This window comes from Dunckerocampus dactyliophorus, chromosome 7 (genome assembly GCF_027744805.1).
Source record: "Dunckerocampus dactyliophorus isolate RoL2022-P2 chromosome 7, RoL_Ddac_1.1, whole genome shotgun sequence".
Lineage (NCBI taxonomy): Eukaryota > Metazoa > Chordata > Actinopteri > Syngnathiformes > Syngnathidae > Dunckerocampus > Dunckerocampus dactyliophorus.
In genome coordinates, this window is record NC_072825.1 from 14,941,193 (window position 1) to 14,958,336 (window position 17,144).

General features: G+C 40.1%; 1 protein-coding gene across 1 annotated transcript; it reads left to right on the forward strand.

The window, feature by feature from the left end:
* Nucleotides 1-3,540: 3,540 nt before the first annotated feature.
* Nucleotides 3,541-16,918, forward strand: LOC129185228 (basic helix-loop-helix transcription factor scleraxis-like). The gene is made up of 3 exons (XM_054782029.1): nucleotides 3,541-4,410; nucleotides 4,642-4,858; nucleotides 16,283-16,918. The coding sequence occupies exons 1-3, from the start codon at nucleotides 4,025-4,027 to the stop codon at nucleotides 16,319-16,321; spliced, it is 642 nt and encodes a 213-aa protein (XP_054638004.1). The 5' UTR covers nucleotides 3,541-4,024; the 3' UTR covers nucleotides 16,322-16,918.
* The last annotated feature ends 226 nt before the right edge of the window (nucleotides 16,919-17,144 follow it).

The window sequence follows — 17,144 nt, forward strand, 5'->3', positions numbered from 1 at the left end:
ATTATTTCTGTGGGTTTTCTGCTGTGTGAAACTGCTGCTACTTCATTATCGCCTCCGCTGCTTCCGAATTCGGGCAGATGCATCGAGTGAGACAGAAAGGCTGACGTAGATCCGGTTAGTTTTGAGAATAAAAGCATTCTGTGTTAAAATCAAATCCTCGTGGAAACACTGCAACATGTCTTGTTTTGTCTTTACAGGTGTAACGTTAGTGTGTGTCTGGCAGATGATAATAATAATCACCATATAGTAATAATAATAGTATTAATAGATTAGCTTTTCGCTTATTTACGGAGTGGGCATGCCGCAGGCAACTCCAACGCTACAGCTGCCATAGCTACATCATCATCTGCCAAGGAAAGTATGTTGTGTTTATTGTTTGTTTGTGTGTGTGTGTTTTTTTATACAACTTTGTTAATAGACTTCAGTGTGTGTATCAGTACTTTTTAAACATTTTGAGCACATTCAACAATATTGTGATAATAATGATAACTGTGATAATTGTGGTCAGAATAATTTTGATATGAAATTTTCATATGGTGACATCCCTAGGTTCCACTGTATTCTTACATTTTGATATGAATTCCCATCAATATGATGTTCCAGATGATAGTAAAAGTACAAGACCCATAAAATGAAGTTATTTGTTATGTATAGGCAACATAACATAATGTAATATTGTATCTACTCTAAATCAGTATTATCAATAATAATTACCCCAAAATCTAAAAGATACAGCCAACATTCAATCACATTCAATGTGAACTTGTCATGTCATTTTATGCAAACGTCACAATTACGGAGTTGTAAATCAAATCATTTAATGTTTGTACATTCTTTTGTAAAATGCTGCCACGTGTGGTTATGAAAAGATCTTATGTCTGCATGATGTTTTCTAGCCTGCAGGCATCAATTCAGAGAGAAATGGATACCGTGTGAGATCAGACCCACACATGGGAGATGCAAATTAGAGGAAGTAATGATGGACCACAGCGAGTGAAGCAGACTTGGCAAATATCACAGTGTTTTATTGCCCTCGCCCACTCCACAGAAGAATACAGAATTTAGGCTACAAAAGCCCCTTCAACAGCACAGAGGCATGAAAGTTATATGGTGTGAGATTTGTATGCATTGAGGCCGAATGGGCACTTACACTTCACTACTTCTAAAAAAATATCTATCTATATTGGTAATTAAACTAAGGAATGAAAATTGCATCAGTATGTACAAGAAATAGAAAACGTTGTCGATCAATTACATTATGAGATACCGGTACATATTAAGTACTATAGGAAACTCCTACATCCTTTTTTATGTTGCCCCTCACTACGATTCAATGTAAACTACAACCACAATAATATACATATTAATACTAGTTAAAAGTAAGTAAATAAGTATATAATATTACATACTGTATATATAATCATAGTATGAACAATTGCACATTATTTTTAGTATAGGCACTTACACTCTTACCTCGTGTTTCAGGTTTTAAGCATACATTGAAAACTGTATTTATGACATGATGCATTTGCTGATGCAGTATAATCTCTACCAGTGTCCTGATGAGCCATGCACTGTATGTGCTCAAATTGATATACAGTATGTCAATAGCGTAACATAAACATGAGGCCTGACGCTGCAGGGGATATAATACGAACGTGTGGAAGTGGAGCGGCAGGGAGTGATGAATGCTGACTGTAACATTGTGTAACTCTGACAGATTATTCATTGTACTATTCATTTTCAACAGCAACTTTCTCTTGCCAATTTACACAAAAGAAGGCATACCAGCAATGGCAGCTGGGTTTAGAGTTTTCAGCACCGGACTACGAAGGATTACGCACTGCAGAGTTCAGTGTCAGCCTTTAACCACCATACAGTATTTGCACCAGGAAAAAAAAAGGTCAGTCAGTTCCCTAGAAACAAAATGTTGCACGTTGCACAACCCTGCTTAATAAAATCCCAAAGACTACAGTATAAGTAGAACAAGACAAAGTTACCAAGGGAAACATTTTCAAGTGACAAATATTGCTCATCAATGATGTCCAATGAAAAGCACATTTTCATCCATCCACCCATTTTTTCCCCACTTATCCTGTTAGGATCACGAGGAAGCTGGAGCCTATCCCAGCTGACTGGAGGAAAGATGGGGAACACCATGGACAGGTCAAACGGTTAGTCACATGCTCACATTCACACAGTCACTGAAAACCAACCCCACGGTGGCGGAAGTCAGCCATGTGTACCATAATACTACCATTTACCTATAGCACATTTCCCGATGTAGTTTTTTGCAATCCAAAAAACAACAGTGACTTATCTATGTTTTATTTTTTTCCCTAAAAATCACTAAAAACTTTTTTCTGTCTTGCAAAATTTTGGAGATACACGGTATTCAATCATTTCAGACAGGCTGACATGTATACCTACCTATATAGATAGAAAGGCTTCCAGTATCCTAACTTTTACTAGCCATAGCTGTATAATAATCTAGTTCCAGGCTTCAGCCACAAGCCTCGACAGAACCGCCAGCTTCCAGCGCTGTGGCTGCTGGCCGCCAAGCCTGCTGTCCAGAGACATAAACAATACAGAGGGGGGAGGCTGAAGGAGGAAAAGATGATATGGGGAAAGGCAAAATCTTGCTTCATAACTCAAACTATGTGGATGACCAAAATTAGCTTTTTGGAAGTTCTTTGTCTATTGAATTAGAGGAAAGTTACTCAGAGTGGAATAACTGAACAATGACAGCCACAACGACACAGATACAGATCACTTCAATTTGAATCAGTGTGCAATTTTTGCTGTAAGGATACCAAAATAATTATATCTTTTTGGCACCCTTTGTTGGGTACCAAACAGAGAGGTACCAATCAAGCGGGGCTGAATGCACTTGCAGTTTGTTAATTGGTTGACAGTCAATTGTCAACAGAATGAGAAGAAGACAGCATACATTTTCTCAAAATGCATAAAACTGCACATAAATACTGGATGATATCTGTTGTTTACTGTGTTCCTTTCCTCGTTGTTGAATGAATCCGTGGTTTATACTGTGTCATGCTGCAATGATGTCACACTATTTACTTATTTCACCCGGCCTACTCTCGCTGGAGTGTAAATGCATGTTAGATCAGGTTTACTGCATTAAACCCAACTGTGGTGAGTTAACCAAACTTGTAGACATACGCTTTGCATGAATGTGGCCTAACCCAAGGCATCCCAAGTTTAATTGTTTTTTGTCACGGAAACAACCCTCAACAAAGTTTGTTTAATCTAAGCATGGTTTGTGTGCAATAGACATGCTGACTTGAAGATGACTTTTGATGAACTTGAACAATTTGTGTCACCACTACAGAAATGAGTGTCAGTGGGCGCTTCAGCCACACACTGAACAATAGTGATGCAGCTTGTGTTAAAGGGTGGATTCCCCCTGTAACCCACTGGTGTGCTGCCAAAACAAACTACTGCCGATGGTTTGCCTCATGCCTCCGGTCTCTCTGGCCTACTTCTAGACGGCAGCCGAGGGACCCTCGCCTCTCCGAAGGAGGAGCAGGGGAGTTTTCAGGCCCTCCCACCAGCTATAAACCCTGACGCAGACGGAAACACTCAGACAGCAGGCACACGTGGAGCATAGCGGCAAAGAGAGAGAAAGTCAAACTGCTGCCACAGGCGGTGAGTCATTTTTGCAGCCAGGACCGAAGCAGCCAAATTGACTTGAAGGCTGCTTGACGTAAATCAACAGCACATCCGCTGGTGAGACTTCAGCATGCCGTTTTAGCTCTACGTTCTTCCAAAGGATTTAACTAGATGAAAAACTGATTCTTGGGATGTGAAGAGAAGACGAGGATCCTGGAAGCTGCAGCCACCTGTTGCAGTGCAGATTTAGCATCAACCAGTCAAAATCATTTAGGGACAGACTGTCTATAGTTGCCTTTGATCAAACTGCTTCCTGTAACAAACCTGTCAAAAGAAGAGATTTGCCAGGACCCCCACTGACCCCAGCTGGCAAACCATTACTTTGGTAAAGATGACTTTCGCTATGCTGCGCACGGCGCCTCCAGCAGGCCGCTTCTTGTATGGTGACATCGCTCTCCTCTCCGAAGATGATGATGAGAATGGCAGCGAAGGCTCAGGCTCAGAGGAACGCTCCACCAATTCTGCTGCCTTCCGCCTGTCATCCTCATCCCCGTCTGCCTTTCACATCAAGATGAACAGGAAGAGGAAGCTGTGTGTAGGAGGTGGAGGCGGAGGGGTCGAGGCCGTTCTAGGGAGGCTCGGAGTCCCAGGCTCATCTCCCCCTACTGAAATCCGCCAGAGGACAGCGGCCAATGCTCGTGAGAGGGATCGAACCAATTCTGTCAACACAGCATTCACCGCGCTACGTACGCTCATCCCTACTGAGCCTGCAGACAGGTACACAAACCTTTGACAAATACCCACAAACAAACAGATATAGTATCTTCATTGCTCTGGAAAGCAATATTGACATTTTAGCTTTTTTTTTGTTTATCACATCCAGTATTTCTGCTAATTAATTCATTTCTTAGTATCTCAAAATCACCAAATATATGTATGTAAATATTAAAATGTGTATATCACTTTTATTCATTAATGTGCGCATTCTCCCTTCAATGAAATAATTAGGAAGCTGTCAAAGATTGAGACACTTCGCTTGGCCAGCAGCTACATCAGTCATCTGGGGAACGTTTTGCTCCTGGGTGAGGGACTTCATGACGGACAGCCCTGCCACGCTCCATCGCCACCGTTCTTTCACGTCAACTCCTCCCCAAACAGAGGATCTGACCAATCAGGCCAGCCCAAGCACATCTGCACATTCTGCCTCAGCAACCAAAGGAAAATGGTGAGCAGAAAAAAATACGGCAAATATACATCTTTAAAAGTGTTGAAACTGTGTCATCATTATGTTATTTTTTTTACTCAAAATGATACACAAATAGCCTTTTCATCAAAATCCCCAAAACATGTGGCTTCTAAATGGCCACACCAACGTGGTTTAAGGTCATTTCGGCATTTAAAGCTGATGTGAGATCAGTGACTGAGCCTATAAACCTGATTGGCCCTGAGGGATATTAAAAGCAGAAATGCTTTAAAGTGCGCTTTTGGGGGTGAAAAACGGCATATAATTGCACTGTTGGGAGTTACATTTAGTCAGGCAGGTGGCTTGAAGGATCATGGTGGGTATATAGATCTAGAATTTGGGATAAAAGCAATTGTTTGAGAAAAGAACCCTCAGAGGGCTTTGATTGATTACAATTAAAGGATTAAATGGGCAGTTGTCCAACACATTGTTGTATAGTTCAACAGCTGAAACCTAATTGCAAAATTTATTTGATTCTTTCCTGTTTAAGATATAAATATCTAGCTCACACAGTAGGCGAATCGATAAACCTAATTCGAGATGTAATTCCGATGATGTGAGTCATCCTGAGTGACTAAGAATACCAAAAAACATCACTGTATTCAAAATATAATCTTTGATACATTTTACACACATAGTATGCACTCATAGTTTCACTTGGTTTACAATTCAAGAGTTACCTCAAAGCAATCATGTAGTCAAGGTAAAATCAAGATTTGTAAAGAAATACAACAATAACACACCGCTGACCACATTAATAGGAACTCTATCAAGTTGCGGTTCAAACGACATTTATTTCATTCAGCACAGGAAATAGATGCAATAGAGAAGACTGTCAGCAATGCTTTTGGGCTGATGAAAAACTGCTTTAAGACTTTCAACTGGAATTGTATACGAGTCCAGTTTTTCGTCCGCCAATATGTCCATTATGCATTGAAAGTGATAGCGGTGACGTCCATTCAACTTTGCTTCTCTAGCCTGGATGTTGCCCATTTAGCAGGATTTATGGGTAAGGAGCTGACATCTGGCAGACTCCCCCCTTGCCACAGCAGTGTGTGAAAGCTAATACTCTCCTCAGTGTCTAAACCCAGAGACCCTTCAGCTGAGGGATAACCTAAATCTCAGCAGAGTCTCTCTTCTTCCTCCCCCCATGGATGAGTTAAGGCCATAGATGTCCTCAGTGTCTAAAACCCTGACTATAGCAAAAAAACTAGCCTTGGGGTACGTTTACAGGACATTGTAAAAATGTGTGTTTCAAAGTGTTGTGTTCGGGCAACACTGGAAAAATGATCACACCGCTCATCACCGTCACGTCATCTTTTCGACCTGCAAACACAATGTACAGCGCAATGCATGCCAGTGGGTGGCATCACGTTGTAAAAAAATAAAAAATACAATACACATGCACACCAAATGCTTGTTCTTGCTGGTGTTATCCAAAAACTTTTTGAATGTGTTTAAAATTTAACGTATTTATTACTTATACTTATTATTATACTTATTACCACTCTGGACACAGTAGTGGTGCAATAAATGTACAGCTTGAGGAAGAATTGTTATAAGCACGTCAGTCCTATGGTGTTTTTCAGGTTTCAGTTCAAAGTGGTTTTGCATACATGTGCCCTGACACCTTCCTTGACCTTAACCTTCGACTGTCTCCTTCACACATCCCTTTTATGCGCACGCGTCCACTGCTCACCGATACGTCTCTATTTCATATCTTTCCTCACAACCCATTCCCTCACCCCTGTGTCGGCATATCGATTAGCCTGGTGGAGGTCAGCGCTGTCAGTAGGAGCTGTGTAATACTATCTGCTGCTGTCAACTCACTGCTGCCGATGCATGCTGGACCTGGAAATGCATGCTGGGTAGAAAACTGCTTTCAGCGTCTTGAGAGCGTCAGCCTCAGCCACATTATTCTGTTTCACATTAGCCTTTTGTATGCGGGACGTGCATTTAGTGCATTCATGCAGGGTGCCGCAGAGCTACCAGATATGATTACACTTTGAAGTTTGAAAATGCGCACAAATACTACAAAGGTTAAAATACGAAAAGGTTTTGTTTGCTGTGAGGCTCTTTCAAATATCATTCAATCTGAGACGTATTTTGAGGGTTATACAGTATTTTGCTTATATCTTAGAAAAAAGGTAAATGGACATTCTTTGCATGGCAGCCTTGACCACCAGTGTAACCAATGTCAAAGGAGCACAGAGCAAGATTACAAAATTACAGAGTTCTACAAAACTTTGTAGCGGGGTAGAATATACTGTAGTCCAAGGAAGAGACAGATTTACAGTCATGGAAAAAGTTATTGGATCACCCTTGTTTCTTCAGTTTCTTGATAATTGATTGCCTGATACAACTAAAGGTACATTTGCTTGGACAAATATAACAATGACAACAAAAATAGCTCATAAGGGCAAATGTTTTTGGCAGTACAATGCTATAGCTACTCCTGTAAGAACTTAGGTGATTTTGGTTATTATCAAGAAAACCATGGAAGTTGCTAGATATGAGCTGTTAAATTAAACTCTTATGAGCTATATTTGTTATCATCATTATATTTGTCCAAACAAATGTGCCTTTAGTTGTACCAGGCATTAAAATGGATCAATAAACTGAAGAAACAAGGGTGGTCTAATCATTTTTTCCATGACTGTAGATGTAGAATGAACAATTTTCACTTTGCCGTCAGTCTGCTTGCATTGGGGCCAAGTGACCGACCAGATCCGGCAGTGTGTGCATTACCACTGCCTACAGGACCTACTGCGGGTTGAACAGTATCACCCAACATGTTCAGATTTGCCAGTGAGTCTCAAAGGCAGGTCAGATGGATGTGTTTAGAATTGTTTGGCCGTCAGAGAGGTCTTACCCAGTTAGCAATGCAATACTGTGTACTCATTCTGACAGTTGCACTGTGTGACTGTTCATGATCTAAAATGAAAATTGGGTGCCATTTTAGGTTAATGTTGAATGTTTTTTTTCAAAATAACTTAACAGTGTTATTTTGTAAACATCGGTCTATCTGCACAGACAAGCTCATCAATACGTGCGTAGGACTGACAGATAAATGAGTGCACATCTGCACTGTAATTCTGGCCAACCAGTGCCACACTGATATGTGATGCTTGTAATAGTTTTTAACAGGACAATGACGTTCTTTAGCTGAGAAAAATAAGCTACCCAACATTGTTTGCAGCAAAGACATCACATTTGACACATTTTCTGCATCAGAGCCTTTTATAATGTTATAGTCAGGTAGCTGCATCTTAACTCTGCTCCCACTGCGTCTCCATAATGAAAATATTGAAGGCACAGCTGCCAGAATAAAATAAGCACTTCTATTGTTTTTTTTCAAGGCGCAAAAAAAATGGAAGCTCTAGCCCATCTGGCGTTTGAAGGGTTAAGTTTGATTGGTTGGATCTGAGACCTTTTCATTTCCCTGGAAAAGTGGCTCTACAGTGTATTTAAGTGGGCTAGAGGGCAGAGTCGGAGCGGGTGATTACAGAGCGGAAACGATTGAGAAGGTAAATTCAGACTTGGTGTCCTGAGTTCACTCTTTGCTCATTTGTATGGTCATTGAGGTTTATCGCAGCTGCCACACCACCTTGCACCTTCCACTTTAATTGTACCTTTCTCAATGTGTTCCTCTTGATTATTTCACAGTACGCTGTGTCAAGAGCAAGCACACATTAGTTAACTACAAAAAACCCTTGCCTTTGTCCGTTTACATAGTTGACTGTTAAGTCAAAGTGTTCCCAAACAAACAGAACAACGGAAGAAGTCATGACTAGTCATGACTTCCGCTCGCAAAAGGCTGAGCTGCACTTGTTTACCGTGTACTGCGTGACGCAAGGCACACTTCCTGTCCTTCACTTAATGTGGTCGACGTGGGGAATTGGTACTCCTCTGTACCGAACTGAAGGTTCAGTACCAAAAAATTGGATTGTACGAACACATGTAGCACCCGTACTTGTAACACTCATTCACAATTTTATAAACCCGTACGACCATTAAGAATGTTACGATGATGAATGGATGACTGAAATCACTTGTATTTCTTTTTTTTTTTTTTTGAATGGAATGGATTGTGTTCGACAACATTTCACAGTAGCTATTAATTAGAATTATATTTATGTAATGGATATGCTGCGTTGCTATGGACGGAATCTTAGGTGTTTACAGTAGGTAAAGCATATTTCATTATAACAATGAATGTATGCCATTTTACCCTTTAAAACCAACTTTATTTTGCCTCTGAAGTTAATTTAAGAATCTACAGTCATGGAAAAAATGATTAGACCACCCTTGTTTCTTCAGTTTCTTGTTCATTTTAATGCCTGATACAACTAAAGGTAAGTTTGTTTGGACAAGTGACAACAATGACAACAAAAATAGCTCATAAGAGTACAAATTTTTGTCAGTACAATACTATAGCTATTCATGTAAGAACTTGGTTATTGGTTATTATCAAGAAAACCATGGAAGTTGCTAGATATCAGCTCTTAAATGAAACTCCTATGAGCTATATTTGTTATCATCATTATATTTGTCCAAACAAATGTGCCTTTAGTAGTACCAGGCATTAACATGGATCAATAAACTGAAGAAACAAAGGTGGTTTAATAATTGTTTCCATGACTGCATGTTAGGAAATTCAAATGACAAAAAGACATTCTCCAGTAGTTGTTTTAAATTTAGATATGAAACCTATTACGGAATGACGATGTGCACTCTTCCTAATTGGTTAAACCGTTTTAATTTTCATGTGGGTTACAGTAAAAGTCATCATGTGATGACTCTCTTGGTTGACTGTTTGGAAAGTCAGCCCGGCTGGAAAGTGACTTATCTCTTTTTGTGGGTTTGTGCATGTGAGTGACAATGTGAATACATTTGAAGGCCTAACGTTCGGATGAATCAGAGTGACTCTTGTGAATGACAGCAAATGTGCATGAGAGCGCATTTGGTGACACCGTCACTGAGGTTTAGTATGTGACCATGCTCGTATGGGACACACACACACACACGTTTGCGCTCTGTGTCTGGAAGTCATTGGCAGTGCAGAGCGCAGCAACAAATGAGCTAATTGTTCTGAAAATGATTTATCCTGCGCTGAGGCCCGTACAGTCAGTGTTTAATTCTGCTGCCACTATTAGAAACACATTGACGTTAAGCTTTGATGGTATGTTAAAGAAGCCTAGAAAGTGCTTTTACAAAAAAAAAAAAAAAAAGCGCTCTCCCTGCTCACACTCACACCCTCTCACACATCCATACACACACACACGCCAACGCTCCTAACCACGCACCCACTGGACACACCGAGTAGCACGCAGACTTGATCAAAACCATGTCATTCCAAGTCTCCTCGTTTTTCTTCTAGAGCCAGACGGCAGTTCATTGCTGCTTTTGAGACATCCAAAAACCCCTATATGATTACTCAGTTAAGGAGGTCTGGATCACGACAGCGCTTTCAACACGTCCTAACTAATGGCGTGCAGGAAGTTGTGGAAACAGGCATGGAGAGGGAGAGAAAACAAGGGAGAGAAATACTCGCAGACTCTGCGGGATAATCAGCCTGCCATTTGTCCTCCAGTTTGGACAGTTTGCTTCTTTTTTTTTTTTTAACTGTGACTAAACTCCACTTTGCTTCTTTATAGACATCAAATAGAGCATGCGTCCATGAGAGCCTAACTGCATGGATAGCACTTTTAGGAGCGGACTAATGACTGTGGTTTTTACAGTCATTTGGTTATTAGTCTGTTTTTGGGTGGAAAAAAGCATGACATCACTTGTGCTCATGAAAGTAGACGTTTCAAGGTTATAGATGAAAACTAAATTACCCTCATTTTCTGATACTGCTGGTGTTGCCACTTTGTGTTTAATTTTAAGTGATGCTAATGAGGTGCATCGAAGGTGGCTAATATAGGAGCTGCAATTTTCACATATATTCTTGCCTACGACCGAAGTGTGTGTGTGTGCGCGCGTTCGCCTTGATCAGTGCATATGTGTGACTCTCTGCCGTCATACGTGGACCTGTCTGCATGTTCTCAGCACAGATGGAAGCAGTTAAAGCCCAATTTAACACCAAGAGATGAAGTCGGGTCAGATAACTAACAAAATCTATTAGTAAAACTATCATTTTGTTGTCATTTGGTCTCAAGGGGGAAAGGCTTGTTCACACTTCAATTTAGAACAAAACTGCACCCAAAAAGAGCTTTTAAAATGTGCATTTTAAGAAGCGATATCTATGAAAGTTAGTGGCTTTGTCTGACATAGTACACATCTCAATTCTGGAATAATTATAACACTGTATTAAGACGCGGGGTGTACACGTGGTGGATTAGGCCAGTTTACACAAACCCTGTGTTTTTCAGAAGCCATGAGGATGCTTATTTGTAAACCACAGCGAGCGTGAAGTGCATGTCTGATGTATCCAAGCCACATAATGGCACACTGTGGCGTAGTTAGTGTGTTACTTAACTTGTGATGTGTAATTTATTGCACCATTTAAATGTGAGCCTTTAATCTAATCTGCTGTCTAATGGTCAACCCCTTATGAGGAAAATGACAGCTTGGATGACACACTTCAGGTGCTGACTTACATTTATTACAAAATATTCTCACTCTCGAACTGAAAAAATATGAGCCGTTTTCATTTCACGCTTAAATACCAATCTCCTTATATGATTTACTGAGTCGTGCCCAAATGAAATTATATTTTCCAACCAAGTCTTTCCTCTCTTCGTGCCGCCAGGAGCTAAATTAGATGTTTGCATTTGACAGGATGGATTAACACAGGGAAATAGAGCGAGAGCATGGAAAATCCACAAAAAAGGACACCGATTGAATTTCACATGAAAACAGTGTCACAGTTAAACTGTGCAATTGATAAGAAAGTGTTTACTGTCCTCACATGAAGGTTAAAGAAACGTCTTTCACCTTGATACAACAATAATATTCAACGTGGTGATATCATCATATCGTATCTAAAGAAAACGTCATCAGGTAATCGTATTAGTCTCGGACAAATCACTCCATGGGGAAACTGGTGTGTGTATGTGTGTGTGTTTGGAGACCGAGACAGACAGAGCGAGAGAGAGAGAGAGAGCGAGAGAGAGATGTCATGTGACCATGCTGTGTTAGTCTTCAAGGGATTGTTTTGACTACCCAGTCCACCTTTAACACTCCCCACCCCCTCCAAACCACCTCCCCTCCGTTGTGACTGAACCAGTCACACCCCACCCAGCCAAACCCCCTCCACAGCTGTACCACCGTCACTCAACACACAGAGGTGGCACGTGTCCAAGTGATGGCAGTCAGACGCAATTGAATAAATGTAAAAATTGGCGGGCCATATAATTTGGGTGCCAACCTTCCCACAGTCTGCTGTCTGCGAACTGTCATTATGGTATTAGGTGAAGTAATTATTCCTTTATCAGGGAAGGACGTGAATTTGGTGTTACAAGTGGACCTGCACACCTCATTGTGGAGCAGTTTGTCATTAAAGGTATAGTGCATGGAAAATTCAAACTTCTACTAATGGTCTAGGGATGTAATTATTTCAATAAGTGCCTTGGCACACGTTTGACATTGTTGTGACTTACTTTAAATCGCATTGCATACTTTATTCCACACAGGAAATTAAAAAATAATATTACGATTCGTTAATTAGATGAAAATTCAAGCATCGACGAGATGTATCACTCAACAAAAAAATCTCTCTTTAATTCAACCAGGTTGATGCAGTTGTATTATTACATTAAATTCAGTTTTATTTCAAATCCACCAAATATCACGACACGGACTAATGTGCATGAAAATAGCAATAGCAATAGAAATAGTCTTTGTAAATGACAATTTCAAATATTCTTGGAGGATTCCAAGAATGTGTTGTTAAATATTATGTTAAATGAAAAAATATTGAGTTGATCCAGCAAAAACTTTATTTGTTTTTAACAAAATAACAATCGCATAGAACTGGTTCACAGGAAAAAAAAAAAAAAAATCAGTAAAGTCAATGGATGTTGGGTTTTTTTTTTTTTGGACTGATACTACTACTGTTACTATTGCTCACTGTGGTTTTAGCCAACAACATCACTATGGTTTAAAGTTCCTTTAACACATTAATCACAGTAATACTCCTAAATTCTCTCATGGTTCACTTGGCTAATGTTTGATTGTGCAACCAAAGCCACAGTCTTTCAATGGCAGTACTCCATTTAGAACATTAACAGAGCCTTTGCTGTTGATCAATGTAGTCCAAAAACTCCTGCGTTGTAATTGCACTGGTCTGTCTCAAATTTGAGCACGTTCATTCTGCAGTATGTGTACACACACATAAACAAAGCTGCAGCCAGATAACATCGGTCTAATAGTGACTTTCCGTATCCAGCCCGACCGCGTAAAGGATTGTCTCCTTCCTCTCACCTCAGCCTGTGGGAGGAGCATTTCCTGCCCAAATCCAATGATCTCACCCCCTCATTCCGGCCTGATATCCATCCAAACTCCTACCCACCTTTGTTGATGTCTGTCAGAATGATTCTTTTTTCCAAACACCTACACCTTGCGTACGGTCTGAGAGGAAATGTGGAACAGGTGTTGAGCTGATGAGAGGGAAGCAAGAAGGCACGAAGATTCGAGACGAAAGTCATGAAAGGGCAGACGAGGGGAGGGGGAAGAAAGAGCTCTTATTCATGTATGACCTCACCTGAGGCGATCGTTTTAACCTTGCTACTTACTAATGCATTTACAGCCACATTAAATGAGATCTCTGTTTTCTTTGGCAAAACTAAATGATATTAGTTCTCTTGTTTGTAAAAGGCTGCATATCTTTTGTCAGCTGTGAGTTGATCTATGAAACACTGGCCTTGAAAAACAATAAACCAAGCAGGGATGATGTGTTGCATATCACTCAGTAGTCCATTCGATAAAATCCCTCGAGCGCTACTTGAAAGTTTAATGGTAGCCAAGCAAAGTTGGGGGTGGGAAGGGGAGGGAAAAAGTGATGTTATTTTCCTGGCCAGATAGAGAGACCATCCACCAGCCAGGAAATCAAGAGTGCACTGCTCTGATACCGCAGATACATACTCTCATGTCAAATGCCAGCTCATGATGTCAGACAGGAATCACATGAAATGAAGATGAAGTCTGCTACCTATAGTACAGCATGAATTCTTCGTCAGCCTTGTCGCTGGCCCTTCTGACAGCGTCTTGATTGATTTAGAGCTCTTTCGGCGGGGGCTGAAGAGCGACTTGTAATTCTCCACCGAAACAACTCTCCATGACTCACTGTTTTGCTTCCGGTGTGGTAGTAAACAATGGCGACAGTGATATACAACCCTTATGTTGTTGGAGCTGGAACTAATCGATGTGGAACATCAGTCACTTTTATTGTACATGTTCATATACCTGCTCATGTTTGCCTATTGCGTGTTTCGGCACTTTTGCTTTGGAGGCTTTTTGACAATTTCTCAGAACGTAAAAAACGGAAATTATGTACAGTGGAACCTAGTTTAGCGTGTTTTTCGGTTAACGTCGAAATTTTGCGGCAAAATTTTTAACGTACAATATGATGCGCCTCTTTTCATGTTATTAATACACTACATGAGTCCAACGGTATTTTAATGTATTTTTATCACAAGACATCCAGTTAGCATCCTTAGTGAGTCAGCTCTGTTGCCCGTCTATGATGCTATCAGCCGGTGACTCTCAAAAATGTTAACACAAAACACATTTTTATAGTTGCACAATTATAGTTTTACATGCATGAAACATTTCTAAATGCATATAAATGACGAAAGAAAGGGATAAATGAACATTTAAAGTGACTTTTACCTTCACTGAAGACGCGACTGTTCCCAAAGACAGTGATAGCGAGATCAACACGGACGCCACCTTCCTGTTTTGCCATGAGTTATTTGTTGAATACAATGTTTCTCACCTTCATTATCAAAATGCTGGACTTGCAACTTTCATTGGCTCCATTTTGGACTATTGGGATGAGAAACACTATTGAATTCAAGAAATAACTCATGGAAAAACAGGAAAGGGGTCGAAGTGGAAGGTGTTGGCCTTGCTGCCACATCTTGTTTTTGGGAACAGTCACGAATCACGTCTTCAATGAAGGTAGTAGTAACCTTAAATGTTCATTTATCCCTTTCATTCATCATTTATATGTATTTACATACGTTTCAAACTGTTTTCTGCTTGAAAACTATACGTGTAAAACTATAAAAACGTGTTTTGTGTTAACATTTTTGGCTTTCTGGAATTGATTAAGTGGACTTACATTATTTCTTATGGGGAAAATTGTATCTGGTTTGCGTCTGTTTCAGTTAGAGTCGCACCTTCTGGAACAAATTAACAACGCTAACCAAGGTTCCACTGTATTATAAAAAAGCAGAGCAATCACAGCTCTGCGGTACGCGTCGATCCAAAGTTAGAAATAGCTTACGTGTGCACCGTGGCGCTGCAGCATAATTCAAGCTTAAGAGTTCATGCTTCGCTAAAATCTTGCATGTTTCTTTTGCGTCACAAACAAACCTATATTCATACCTTTGAAGCCCATAAGATGTAGTGTCGAACTCCCAGGGGCGCAAACTGAACAGAACACGGGTTATAACAATGTCATTCTGCAGACTGAAATCAAAATTGAACACAGAATGATGGCTTTGTCATTCGAGTCGAACTTGTTCATTATTGGACTACAACTAACCAATAGCGTGGCAGGCTTTGTCAACACTGCAATGTTTCTTCAGGGCGACTGTTATTATGCTTATCCAGGAATACAGAAGTAGGAGAGGGTGTGTTCACTTCATTTACATGGATGTTAGCGGTGTAACGGCACGTAACCTTTGCCACACGGTACACATGAAAAGTGAGGGACCGGAATTTATCGAAAAGGCCAACCACGTTCTTCAAATTTTTTGTATGCTTTATCTATATTTCTACTTTTTGATAACTTTATTTATTGGCGAATTACCTCCCAGCAGTATCTTTTTTAAGTTTATTTTGTTTTTAAAAATCATTAAAGCTGTTTACACAAAAACTAAGCAGTTTTATGTTTGGTGTTTTGTTCCTTTACTGTACCGAAAAGCGAACTGAGGCACACGCCAAACCGTGATTATGGCGTGTGTATATAACGTAAAGGTCAGTCAGGAAGGACAAAAACTGAACAACCTTGAATATGAAATAGGATCTATTAGTTAGCACGCCTTGCCTTTTTCAAACAAAATGTATTTGCGCTTGCAAAATAATAAAACAGCTAAAATGCAAAGTAGTTTTAAATAAGTTTGCACAACACACACCGCCTACTAAGGGTAAGTTTTAAATAAATAAATGACGACATGTGCAACGATGGATGTTTCAGCTGACTCCGTGATGTAACAGTTGTCTTCTCTCTTCCAGAACAAAGACAGAGACAGGAAGACAGCCATCCGAAGTTAACAACCATGCACCGCCTGGGCGTTTCTTTTTTGAATACAGCAAACTGAGGACTCATCAGACATGTGATGCATTTCAGAGACTTTTCAACGAGTACTGCAGCACTTCTTGTACTTTGTACACAAACGTTACAAAACGTCTCTTTGTATAGCTCTTTCTACAGCGCTCTTAAGGAACCCTTTGAGTTTTTCACTTTGGAAAAACAGCATTTGGAGACCGTCTTTGACATGCATATAAAACCCATGAAGACCCTTTAATTGTGGGACTTTTTTTTACTGTCGTGTAAAGAGCCTTTGGCACATGATCACAGAAACACACAAACCTATGAAAGACAAATTTGTTTTCATCAAAAGCTGTGTTATTAATGTGTAAACTGTAATATAGATTTATATTTATGTGACATAACATTATATAATGAAACTGTTATTTAACAGGCATATCAAATTCTTGGAAAATAATTATTAAGAGTGGCCTGCGTGCAAAATGTTGCCACTGTTCACAAGTGTATGGCATTATCTTGTGGTTACATGCTGGAATTAATGGTTGTGGTTGTCTTTTTTTCTAAGAATAGGTTTTGTGTTGTGATGGAAAAATAACTAAAGTTGGTCAATAAATTGTTTTGTATCCAGGTGTAAAGTCACTTCATATTTTGGAGTCATACTTGTAGTTTTACGGTGAATATTTTGTGCTGTAGAGAGTTTTAGAGAGCAATGGAGCCTATCCCAGCTGACTGTGGGGGAGAGGTCATGTACACTCGAGACTGGTCACCGGTCAATCGCAGGACAAATACCACACACGACCTACGGATAATTTAGACTCCCCTATT

Excerpts from the sequence above, each read along its gene's own strand:
- LOC129185228 (XM_054782029.1), top strand. The coding sequence starts at position 4,025 with ATGACTTTCGCTATGCTGCGCACGGCGCCTCCAGCAGGCCGCTTCTTG. Across the intron at positions 4,411-4,641 it reads CCTACTGAGCCTGCAGACAG|GAAGCTGTCAAAGATTGAGA; the intron begins GTACACAAACCT and ends TGAAATAATTAG. Across the intron at positions 4,859-16,282 it reads TCAGCAACCAAAGGAAAATG|AACAAAGACAGAGACAGGAA; the intron begins GTGAGCAGAAAA and ends TCTCTCTTCCAG.